The 13,157-nt window shown below is 37.3% G+C and overlaps 1 protein-coding gene and 1 non-coding gene across 2 annotated transcripts; one reads left to right on the forward strand and one right to left on the reverse strand.

Moving 5' to 3' along the window:
• The first annotated feature begins 651 nt into the window (after positions 1–651).
• LOC106441369 (ethylene-responsive transcription factor ERF115) lies at positions 652–4,072 on the forward strand. Its single transcript, XM_013883193.3, has 2 exons — positions 652–3,196; positions 3,404–4,072. Exons 1-2 carry the CDS (start codon positions 2,956–2,958, stop codon positions 3,928–3,930), a joined length of 768 nt encoding a protein of 255 aa, XP_013738647.2. The 5' UTR covers positions 652–2,955; the 3' UTR covers positions 3,931–4,072.
• An 8,793-nt stretch (positions 4,073–12,865) lies between these two features.
• TRNAY-GUA lies at positions 12,866–12,951 on the reverse strand. The gene is given in 2 exon segments: positions 12,866–12,901; positions 12,915–12,951. It is a non-coding gene; the product is annotated as a tRNA-Tyr (tRNA).
• Positions 12,952–13,157: the final 206 nt, after the last annotated feature.

Below are 13,157 nucleotides of genomic sequence, written 5' to 3' on the forward strand. Positions count from 1 at the left end.
CACCCTAATTATATAAAATATTCACTAATTATTATCACAAAACTTGATCTCCAATCCCCTTTAAAAGCTTGCCTTAACACACGATATAATAAATCAAAGAAGATCAAATTAGGTAAATACTATCATAGACAAATGATGTAATCAATTCCCTTTCTTTTTAAAGACTTGTAATGATATCACCTTCGATTTCGGGATGATATTTAAACAACAAAATCATGTGATTTAATTCTTAAAATCTGGATACATAATCTAACTTTCTTTATATACAACCGTAATTGCAGATAACCGTAATTGCATATGAATACTTAATGATTATAAAAAAAACAATCAATTAAAATTAGGAATCGATGTGTAATTTAATTTGTCCAATCAGAATAATATAACTTTCTTTATATACAACCGTAATTACCGATAAATACTTAATGACTTTAAAAAGACAATCACTGAAAATTTTGAATTGATATCTAATTTAATTTGTCCAAGCAGAAAATGAAATTTTCAAATTCAACATAATAACATACGTAGCTAGCTAACCAGTCAAGCTTAATACATTTTTTTTATATATTCAATATAACTATACCTATAATGAGTTTATATATGTGAGGCTGATATAAAAAAAAATTAAAATATGACCATTAGACAATACAGACTTCTGAAATAATAAAATTAATACAAACCGTATAGAGCAAGCAATCATATAGCTCCTTCTACATTTTGAAGATATTGAAATTGCTTTATAGTTGATATAATTTAAGTGAGACGAACCTTCTTACTTATACAAAAACAGATTTATACTTGAGATTTATATATTTTCAAAGATGATAGGCGTTTTGAGCTATATTCTATTTTTATTTGTACTTATATTATAAAAATAATAGGCGTTTCGAGATAGATGAGAATTATTTCTTGAACTAAAACATGTGTTATACTACTTTTACTAAAATATTTGTATCTACTCGATGGATATAGAAACATAATGAGACTACGAAAATCAATAATAAAAAAAAAGATTTTTTATTACTACAAAGAAGGCCGCATGAAAAATGGGTAATGAATGATCAAATGAGTTATCGGTTAGATAGATAGGAATCATATAATATATTATGTTAAGCTATATTGTAATGAATAATGGCAATATATGTAATTAGTCTAATGAGGAAAGGGCTTTTAATTAAATGATCGGAAAGTGATTCTAGTGTTGACACCTAAGAAATGACAATTTGGTTAATAACACATGAGATCAAAGTTAGTTTAAAATAATGCTCCTCAAATAATAAAAAAGGATGTCCACGTTATAGATCGTTGAATTTGTCTAATGATTTGGCTTCTTCAAAATATGTACAGTATATGTTATGTCGTTCTACACAACACATTGGTTATACCATACTTTGGAGTTCCACGTGAATCGCTGAATCCTTGTAGTACGACGACCAATTAGTCCATATGTGGGATCAGGAAAGACTAACAGTTTGTTCATTACAACTCTCTTGGTTCCTCTCCTAATTCCTTAACCAGATACCTCTCTCCCGACCAAAAATAGGTAATTTCTTACAGTAAGAAATTTAATATGTGGGATCAGGAAAAATAGATAGTTGTGATGTGGGAGTCCCACAGTGGGACTGAAGGCCCAGAGGTCCCAGACAAAGTGCTTTTGTGAACATATCCTTAAATAATTTGTTACATACCAAAACGGTACTTTCTTCAAATATTGTTGTGATTTTTTTTTTTGAACTTTATGTTATTACTGTGTTTCTAGATCGAGAACGAATGTGTGTTTTCACTGTTTAATAAAATATACAAACAGTTTTAACTTTACAATATTAATGGGTTAATTATCTTCCACGGAAATGAATATGTTTATTAATATATAGATAATCTATCCCGTCATACGGACTTAATTTTACGAACCCACACCTGCCTTTTTTTAATGAAAACCCACATATGCTTTCAGTTAATTAACTTGAATCTTCGACTTATGGCATGCATTTGAAAACGTTTAATTGATCATTGGATACAAAACTTCCACATAACTATGAAGTTTAAACTGAATTATTTCAGATATAGATGAAACTAGAAAACATAATCGTGTATCTATTTGTAAAAAGACTCCAAAACAACATGTTCAGTTCACACGTTTTATCTTGAGTTAGTGATCAGTGTGTAGTGTGTATACATCTCTCTTAGATGTATAACTAAGTTTCTTTTTCAATATCTGTCCACATCTTTACGTCAGAAAAAAATGAATCCCCTAATGTACGAAAATTATTGTTTATTTATATTTTTAATGAATGGAAAACAAAGTTGTTATATTCTTATTCCCTTAACTTTTTCTAATGTCGGTTTAATTATACACAAATAATATATTTCTTATATAAAATCAATCCGTCAAAATAGAACTTTTATGCTTGTTTTCTTCTTCGATTCCATGCATGTGTTTACGAAAAGAAACTGGTAAATAATATGTACATGCATGCATTTTCCTTCTTTATTTTTTCTCTTTTTATCATCTTGGATCTTTTTACAGTGTTCATATTTATTTAATTTCTTCTGTCAGAGCTTTTTTAGTAATCTTTATTGATATCCATTTCTTAATCTGTTCAGATTCACACGTACGCTTTTTTTTGCTATAACCAAATGAAAAGGCCATTTTCACGCGTCTCTACAGTTTAACAAATACAGTACTCATACAATTGCATGATTTTTATGTGCCTCGAAATTATGATATATATACTAAACAAAATTTGAAAAATATGCAAAACTTCAGATTGACGTTTTGTTGTTATTTTTCTTATGTTCACACAAACAAAATGTTTTATAAAACATTCAAAATTCTTCACTCCAGAACCCTAATTAATATCTCCAGCTCTTCCACTTTCCTTGTCATTCTTTATTTCTCATTTTCAACGCATCATCGTCTATTCGAAACAGTGAAAAAAACTGAAACCCTAATAATCAATGAATAATGGGAAGAGGCCCTTTCGAGCTGGTGAACCTGAGGAGAAGAAAGAAGCCGATGACGACGAGAACATATTTCCGTTCTTCTCGGCTCGATCCGAATACGACACGCGTGCCATGGTCTCAGCCTTGACTCAAGTCATTGGAAACCAAAGCAGCACGCATGATAATAATCTACATCACCCTGTTGAGTATGATCAGCAAGATCCTATCCAACATGTTCCTCCTACTCAAGATCAAGGTATATATGTAAACATATATATATATATATATACGTGTACATATAGCTTGATTTGCATATTTATTGCAACTAATTAACAGTTAGTATATGATGATATGTACATACAAATAAGCAGATCGATGATATATATTCTTAATTCACAAATTTCTTGCAGTGTGTATATAAGCATATATATGAGATTAATAATTTATGTCACTTGTGTTGAAGGAAACTTGAGGAAAATACATTATAGAGGGGTAAGGCAACGACCATGGGGAAAATGGGCTGCCGAAATTAGGGATCCACAAAAGGCCGCACGCGTGTGGCTTGGGACATTTGAGACCGCTGAAGCTGCGGCCTTAGCTTATGATGAAGCAGCTCTTAGGTTCAAAGGAAGCAAAGCCAAACTTAATTTCCCTGAGAGAGCTCAACTAGCAAGTAGCACTAGTACTATTACCGGTCTACCAAACTATTACTCTTCTAATAATCAAACTTACTACTCAAATCCGCAGACTAATCCACAAAACATACCATATTATAACCAATACTACTATAACCAATATCTTCAGCAAGGGGGAAATAGTAACGATGCATTAAGCTATAGTCTGGCAGGTGGGGAAACCGGAGGCTCAATATATAGTCATCAGACATTATCTAATACCACTTCTTCACCAGCTGGTGGATCTTTAAGGCAACAAGAAGAATACACAAGATTTTGGCATTTTGGGGATTCTTCTCCTAATTCTGGGGTTTGAGATCCTCATATAAATAAGGGGTTTCGGGTGACTTGTTATGAGGAGATCATATCATATGTTCCTTGAGTGTTTTCTGTTTTCATTATGCGTGTGTCATTTGTGTATCATTTTCTTAATTAGTTTCTTCTTTCGAGAGTTTTCACTGGTTTTTTTGTTAACAAGCGTTGATTTTAAGCTAAATTCATAAAATAACAAAATATTGTCCTTAAAATTTATGGGAGTAGTCTCAAATAAGCACACACATACATACTGATACATACATATAAATTATTCACTGGTTTCTCAGTACATAATGTTAATGGATATATCATATAGCATGTATAACGTGAGTGATCAAAACAATATATAAAATCAACGATAAGTTGTCCAAAAAAAAAAAAAATCAACGATAAAAAATCTTAAGTTTGTACAATGTCACATCACATGATAAATGTTAAGATTTTGGATCATTTTGATGTGTCGATTGTATTGCCACATCATAAATGCACGCAAACCAAAACTTTCCTGAATGAAAATACATGTATCTTACATGACAAAGCCAAAGCAGCATACCTACATATAACTTAACTCGTATAATATTGCATATTTGTTGAGCCCTGGTGGTTGAACCAAAAAAGAGGTTAATAATTTTGTCTAATTATCTTTGCGAGATTGGTGTATTTAAAATCTGGATTTGTACCGAATTATTTATTGAACTGGATTGTACGTCTGTGACTGTAAATATATGAAAATGTGGTCGTATTTTTATGTAAAATATAATAAAAATGTTTTTCTAATGATGAGAATAGTTGGGTTCCTACAATTCAGTTATTTTAAATAAAACCGAAAATATTCTTTTCCAGTTTTGTCTAACATGGTAATTGTATGCACCATGTAATATTTTTGGAAAAATCTAATAAACCCATACATTTTGAATGTCTTTTTAGTATTTCCATATGATAATTATGATGATACAAAATTGTACTATAAAAGTGATCTGAATTAATTCATCAATTGCATGCCGTTTAGTTAGAAATTAATTGATTTTGACATATCATTTAGTTTGTTTTTTGTCACAAATCAATTGTTTTTTTAGTTAGAAATCACTTTTATGGTTTGTTAGAAATCAATTGTTTTTTTTTTGCCATTTAGTTAGAAATCAATTGTTTTTTTTGCCATTAGTTAGAAATCAGTTGTTTTTTTTTTTGCCATTTAGTTAGAATTCAATTGTTTTTTAAGTTATAAATCAATTGATTTTGACATATCATTTAGTTTACAAATTGAGAACGAAGTAAAAACATTCTTACACACAAACTTCATGTGACATTTATTGGATTGTTTTAACCTTTCTTTTAATTGGTTTATCTATTAAACCAGTAATTATAATGAGACTTCGACGAGCCTTATATTAGTTTTAATTCTCAAAAAAGAAATGGGAGTGGAAGTAACAAGTATGAAAACTTGACCAAAACAGATTCCATACGGTCTGTTCAACTCCTTGACTTTGTCAATCCAAAGAGGTTGGGTTGACTCCTTTTGACCCATGTTTTATTATTATTTTCTCTCGTTTTTTACTTAAAAAAAATACAAACATGCAAATACGTTATTTATGGTATACAATGATATAGGAAATGTGTAATGCGGATTCATACAATATTACACACATGATGAAAATAACTAAATTTACAGGAATTAACATCTGAGTTAGATTCAATGTACATATTTTCAGAAAGGTATGTCTCGTGAACAAAAATATGACACGCGCACCACGCGCCTAACCCCCTTACTCTCTCACGACGCGAACCCTTTTTTTCCTCCTCCACCGTCGCCGATCTCGGCGGCGGCCCCCACCCGCCACCATGGCAAGAAAGAAACCCCCCAAAAATAAGCCTCCGGTTCGTCTCCCCACTGGAACAACCAAATCCTCCAACAGTTCAGTCAAAGTTACGACGCCTGATGCTTCTTCAGCCGTCAAATTGAAAGTCACAGATTCGCTTCTGACCGGCCCCGCCGCTCAGACAATGTCTCCGCCGCCTGCCCAGAACCCCTCTAATCGAGACCTGGCCAAGCAAACTGAAAACTCCAATCCTGAAACCCTAGCTACAGATACCCAATCTGTACCTGAAAATAAGAACCAGCTCAGTGCTGCTTCAAAATCTAGTGAACCCCCTTCTCAACCTGCAGCTGGCTTGCAAAACCCGGCTGAATTTTGGAAAGGTTATGTTAAGGAGTCGTCTGTGAAACTCCAACCAGAGCAGACGCCTTACACGCTTGACTCAGGGGAAGCCTGCGTCACTATTCCGAACTCTGTTGTCGAGAAAAATAAGAAAGCTTGGGAGTACTTCATTCTGGGTCAGTTCTATGAAGAACCTCCTGCTCGTGGTGCCATTCATGCCATTGTCAATGGTATCTGGAGCCGACACAAGCGCGACATAACAGTTAACAAAATGGAAGGAAACTCGTTCCTATTTCGAGTGCCTTGTCCAAATGCTCGACGCAGAATTCTGGCTCAAAGTTTCTGGCAGATTGACGGCCAGACAATGTTTGTAGCAAAATGGTCACCTGGGATTCAGCAATGCAAGCCTGAGCTCGACATGGTCCCAGTCTGGTTGGAATTCACTGGTGTCCCATTGCAATTTTTCAATAAAGACGCTCTGAAGGAGATTGCGGGACTTGTGGGCCATCCTGTCTGCTTACACCCTGCTACAGAAAACCTTACCAACATTGAAGTTGCTAAGGTGTATACAGTCATTGATCCCCGTAAACCTCTCCCCGAATTTGTGAATGCACGCTTTGAGAATGGTGATACAAGGAGGAGTTGTGTCACCAGCCCTTGGCTCCCGTCTCTGTGCTCCTACTGCAAAAAGTTTGGACACACAATCTCGAGATGTAAGGCTGCTCCTCATACTTGTACAATCTGCAACTCTGTCAGACATATCACTGCAGCTTGTCCACGATCAAACCACCTCCCGAAAGACACGGCCAAGCAGAAGGGAAAGGCTCCTATCAAGAGCCTTCTCCCAATTGTTGGTAAGCAGAAAATGGTTTACAAGCAGGTGGGAGTAAAAACATTGGACCAACCGGAACTTGTCTCTTCTTCAGTCCCAAAGGATCCTCCACCTGCAGCTTCCCTAAAACCTGCAGTTATTCCTCCCCCTTCGCCTATAGTTCCTGTCTCCCCAAGGAATGGTACGGTTACAGTGGAATACGACCTCAGTAAGGGAAGCCTTTCTGTGGATTTATCAACTGAGAGCCATCTAAAGGAGCAGTCTAGCTCTGGATCATCTTCGGATACAACCTTGTCTAGTGAAGAAGACGATCCGGATGATGAAGACCAGTTCATTGAGGTATTCTCTAAGAGATATCAGAAGCGTTTTAACACAAAGGCTAGGGCTAGAGGCCCTTTAATCCTCTAAATTTTACCCTCTTAATGGATCTTTTTTGCTGGAATATAAGAGGGATAAATGACCCTGTAAAGCGGCGTGGTTTCAAAAAATGGATTCGGAAATATAACCCCTTTTTTGGATGTCTCATTGAGACGCATGTACAGCAGGAGAAAGCGGATTCTATTATGAAAAGTATTTTACCAGGTTGGTCTTTAGAGAGCAACTATGAATTCTCAGATATCGGTAAGCTTTGGCTAGTTTGGAAGCCATCAGTTCAGGTCAACGTCATCGCCAAATCACTTCAGATGGTTACCTGCACTGTCAAGCTCCCGTTTCATTCTACTGAAATAGGAGTCTCTTTTGTTTATGGATCCAACTGCAGAAAAGAAAGAAGACTATTATGGGATGAACTTGAATCTGCTTCCACTTCATCTCAGCTTTGCGGTCTTCCTTGGATTGTCTTGGGAGACTTTAACGAGATTATCTCTCCTACTGAACACTCCTCTGCTGATCAATTCTCATCTTCTCGAGGTATGAGAGATTTCCGTGAATGCCTTGAGCGAAGCTCTTTAGCAGACCTTCAGTTTAGTGGCCACAACTTCACATGGACGAATCATTCTGTCTCTAAGAAGCTGGATCGTATCTTGTGTAATGAGGACTGGGTTGAGCAATTTTCGGATTCGATTGGAGTATTTGGAGAACCGGGAATTTCAGACCATAGTCCATGCTGCGTTTTCTTAGACCAACTCAAGCCTCCTCAGAAACGTTCTTTCAGGTTCTTTGCTCACTTAAATGATCATCCTGAGTTTAAGGCTCTCATCAAGTCTACCTGGAATGCTCTTCCTTTTGATGGCTCGAAACAGCTTTGTGTCTCAAAGAAACTTAAGGAGTTGAAGCCGATCATCCGTTCTTTCAACAAGGAGAACTTCTCTAACCTTGAAAAGCGGGTGGAGGAGGCTTTTTCTGATCTCACCAGCTGCCAGAGTGCCTCCTTATCCTCACCATGCCCTGCAACTGCTGAATCTGAAAGAATAGCTCGTCTCAAGTGGCTTACACTGGCCAGAGCAGAAGATAAATTCCTCAAACAACGCTCGAGAATTCAGTGGAATGTTGAGGGTGATGCAAACACCCCTTTCTACCATAGGGTGATCAAGGCAAGACAAAATCAGAATCATATTCACCTCTTGATTGATGAGCATGAAAATATTATTGAATCTCTACAGGGAATAAAGCAGCACGCTATTGACTACTATCAGAGCCTCCTTGGTGGTGTCAACATCCTTACTACCTCCACCCCATCTGAAATTGCCGCGGTTCTGCAAACTAAATGCTCACCTACTGCTGTTGATGCACTCTCGGCCCCGTTCACAGACCTCGATATCCAGCAAGCTTTCTTATCTCTTCCAAAGAACAAGTCTCCGGGACCTGACGGATACCCTGCTGAGTTCTTCATTGGTAACTGGAAGTCTGTTGGTCGTGATATGATAGATGCTGTTCAAGAGTTTCTAACTACAGGAGAACTGCTACAACAATGGAACGCAACAATTATCACTCTTGTGCCAAAGAAAGTGAATGCAACTAAGATCACTGAGTTCAGGCCGATCTCTTGCTGTAACACGGTCTACAAGGTGGCGTCAAAGCTTCTTGCAAACAGGCTCAAGGACCTTCTTCCAACCCTCATATCCTCCTCGCAGTCAGCTTTTGTTCCCGGAAGATTATTGGTGGAGAATGTGCTTCTAGCAACAGAGCTTGTCTCAGGCTATAACTGGAAGAAAATATCAAAGCGTTGTATGTTAAAGATCGACCTTCAAAAAGCTTTTGATACACTTGACTGGGACTTCATTCTCTTTACCTTGGAGGCACTTGACTTCCCGCCTAGCTTCAGGAAGCTCATCGGAAAATGCTTAACGTCAACCCATTTCTCAGTTGCTATAAATGGAGAGTCCTGTGGATACTTCAAAGGAATAAGAGGATTGAGGCAAGGTGATCCCTTGTCGCCTTATCTGTTTGTTCTAGCCCTGGAGGTATTTTCACAACTGCTGATAAAGAAATATGTTGATGGGTCTGTTGGATTTCATCCGCAAACGAAGGATCTTCAGGTTACACACTTATCCTTTGCGGATGATCTTATGATTTTCTCTGATGGCTCTGTAAATTCCGTGAAATGCATTGCTGATACATTAGAGGACTTCGCTCTCTGGTCGGGATTGCGTATGAACAAGTCCAAAACAGAACTATTTGCAGCCGGCTTGAACACTGATGAAACCATAGCCATCTCTCGCCTTGGTTTCAACTTGGGTTCACTGCCAATCCGCTATTTGGGACTTCCTCTAATGTATAGAAAGCTGAGAATCTCCGACTATAGGCCTCTCCTGGATAAAATCTCTGCGAGCTTCAACTGCTGGTCTGCAAAAGCTTTATCCTTTGCAGGCAGGAGACAGCTTATATCATCTGTCATATATGGCTCCATTAATTTTTGGACATCAGCGTTTGTGCTTCCAAAGGGTTGCATAAAGAAGATCGAAAGTCTTTGTACTCAGTTTCTATGGGGAGGTACTGAGACGAAGAGATGCGTTGCTAAAGTATCTTGGAAAACCGTTTGTTTGCCTCGCAAGGAAGGTGGATTAGGACTAAGAGACATTGGCCTCTGGAACAAGAACCTCTGCCTAAAGCTAATATGGAACCTCTTAAAGAAGACTGATTCTCTATGGGCAAGCTGGCTTCACCATTATAGACTAAAGGATGAAAGTTTTTGGAGTTTGGATGAAAACAAGACTACCTCATCTACATGGAGATCTTTACTCTCTTTGCGTGGCCTGGCCTCTAGATTCCTGCGACCTAAACTGGGCAATGGGCGCTGTATAAGCTTCTGGTACGACAATTGGACACCATTAGGACCTCTTCTTGACAGATTTGGAGAATCAGGACCGAGACAGCTCTCCATAAGCATCTCTGCGACTGTTTCAGAGGCCTGTAATGACAGGGGATGGTTACTAAGGGGAGCTCGCTCTCCTCTAGCTGAAGAACTGCAGACTTACCTCACCACTGTTCCCATTCCCACTCTGAATCTAATGGACGATACCTATGTGTGGGACATCAACGGTGATGAATTGCAAGAATTCTCCACCAGCAAAACCTGGGAAGCTGTTCGAAACAGAGAACCGGAGCAACAATGGACACAAAGCATCTGGTTCAAGGGTCATGTTCCCCGACACGCGTTTACTGCCTGGGTTATCTACCAAGATCGCCTTCCCACCAGATCAAGATTGCTGAAATGGGGTATGAACATCTCTCCCTCTTGTTGTTTATGCGATGCAGCGGTGGAGGACAGAACCCATCTGTTCCTAAATTGTGAAGTAAGTGAAGGGATCTGGAACTTGGTTCTGCACAGACTTGGATACTCTTTCAGGGCATTCCATACTTGGACCTCCTTCACCGAATGGGTGTCTCTTCGAGATACAGTCACCAGCAGGACGCTAAAAAGGCTAGTGGCGCAGGCAACAATTACCAATATCTGGATGAAGAGAAACTCCAGGCTCCATGTTGGAGAGTCTCGGAGTCCAGCTACTATTTTCAGGTTGATTGATCGTTTCATCAAAGATGTTATTCTTGGCAAAAGGAAGCTCAAGAAATTTCAACCTTTGATGCAGCTTTGGATACGCTTTGAGTAATCTTTTCGAACTCATTGGATGTTAGCTTAGTCTTGTTTATTTTTTGCCAAGGCTAACTTAACTTTGATTTAAACTTTTGTATCTTTACAAACCCTTCTCATATTTATATGAAATTCACATTTTGGCAAAAAAAAAAAAATATATTTTCAGAAAAAAAAATTCGTTTTGAAATTCAGACTCGTTCCTCATATCATCATCAACTGAAATGATGGTCACAATGATAATGAATTTTGGTGTAATTAAAACACTTTCAAACCAACGCGTTATCTCCTCTTTCTTTTGTTTTTTTTCTTTGTTTGTGAACCTTTCTTTCAACTTATTTTTGTTCTTTTGTCTTTTTTCTTTGTTTGTGAACCTTTCTTTCAACTTATTTTTGTTAACTCTTTTTTAACCTGTCGACAAAAGAAATTAATTCTTACATTATCGTAAATGGTTAGTGCTTGGTATATGAATCTCGGCCGCCGACCAAAATCTGTACTTCTTGACATTCGTGGAACATCAAAAGCATTATATTATTATTTTTAAATATTGCAACGCGCGGATGTAGCAGCGCTATCACATAAATGTTATTACTGATAAGTAAAATTTATAAAATAAATAAAGGATTTTTATGATGAACTATTGTAGCATTTTTATACCTTGCTCTGATTATGTCAGCATTTTTGTAACTATCTTTAGTTGTTTTCCCTTCTGGCATATAGTACAAAGACATGGCAAGTGATGAACATTCAACTCATGTTTATCACATTTCCAATTAATTCTAAAATTGTTTGATATGAGTTCAGATATCGACAATTGCTTACAAAACAATTCAAAAATATTTAATATAAATACAGTTATTATCTATCCCGACAGACGGAATATAAAAGAAGAGAATATCTATAATCAGAAGGTTGACGTCAATGGAAATGGGGATGGCCAGCAGCACCGCACGCACGCCTGCGTAGCACCGTCCTTTCAACCTTTGCGGCCTTCTAAGCTCTCACTAGAGCTGGAAATTTTAATCATTGCCCGCGGGTCCCGCCCCGTTTGATCCGCCGCGGGGCGGGTGCGGGTCGAACCATTTGAAAATTTTAAATCGCGGGTGCGGGTGCGGGTCGAGAGTATTTTGAGCGGGGTGGGTGCGGATCAGCCGAATTTGAGTCGCGGGTACCCGCTAACCCGCAAATTAAATAAAAAAGTTTTTTTTTCAAAAAAAAAAACATTTTTCGTAAAATATATAAAAATACAATAAATATTTATATAATTTTAATTATAAATATATTATTTTAATAGTATTTTTTAAAAATAACTATTATATAAATAAAAAAGTAATTATTTTTAATTAAAATAATTATTATATAATTAGAAAATAATCATTTTTAATTAAAATAACTATTTTTAATATAATTAATATTACCCGCGGGTTTGGCGGGTTACCCGCGGGTTTTGGCGGGGCGGGTGCGGATATGAAATTTTTTGGTTGCGGGTTATGCGGATCGAGTTTTTGAATCGAAAAAATGATTCAACCCGCAGCGGGGCGGGGCGGGTCGGGGCGGGTTGACCCGCGAACCCAGCACTAGCTCTCACAGATCTCAACCACTTCCTTTTGCCTTCCTTTTCAAACTTATCGGCCCGAAGACGTATGTATGCAAACTATGCATGCATACTTGTTATACAAAAATAAAATCAAATAAGAAGACGTATATATTGCTTGTTTCCTTCGTATGGGCCATGGGGATGTTCAAATTGCACCGACTCACATTCATTGTAATAATGTATACAAAGCAGCCCACTTCAGTTTTCTAAATAGTCCGGCCCATTTTATCATCCCGAAAATGGGTTTTAAGACCACAACTAACTTTTTTTATTGGGTTAATCCACGTTTAAAAAATAAGAAACGAGTGGCAAAACAATAACTCCGACCTGCCGGAATCGAACCAGCGACCTAAAGATTTGCTGTCACAGACTACAGTCTTCCGCTCTACCAACTGAGCTAAGGTCGGTTGTTGTTAAAAACAAAAACACTATTGTTAGTAATGTTAAATGTAATCTTTTTTTCTAACTTCTAAACTGGAAAAGAGAACCAGCGAGACTATGACTACCAAATCATGAACCACCTTGATTCCTCTCTTACGTTACAAAAAAAAAAAAAAACTCAGGGTCAAAACATTCATAACTTTGATCAAACACACGTACAATTGACCTACCA

The sequence above is a fragment of the Brassica napus genome, chromosome A3 (assembly GCF_020379485.1).
Source record: "Brassica napus cultivar Da-Ae chromosome A3, Da-Ae, whole genome shotgun sequence".
Lineage (NCBI taxonomy): Eukaryota > Viridiplantae > Streptophyta > Magnoliopsida > Brassicales > Brassicaceae > Brassica > Brassica napus.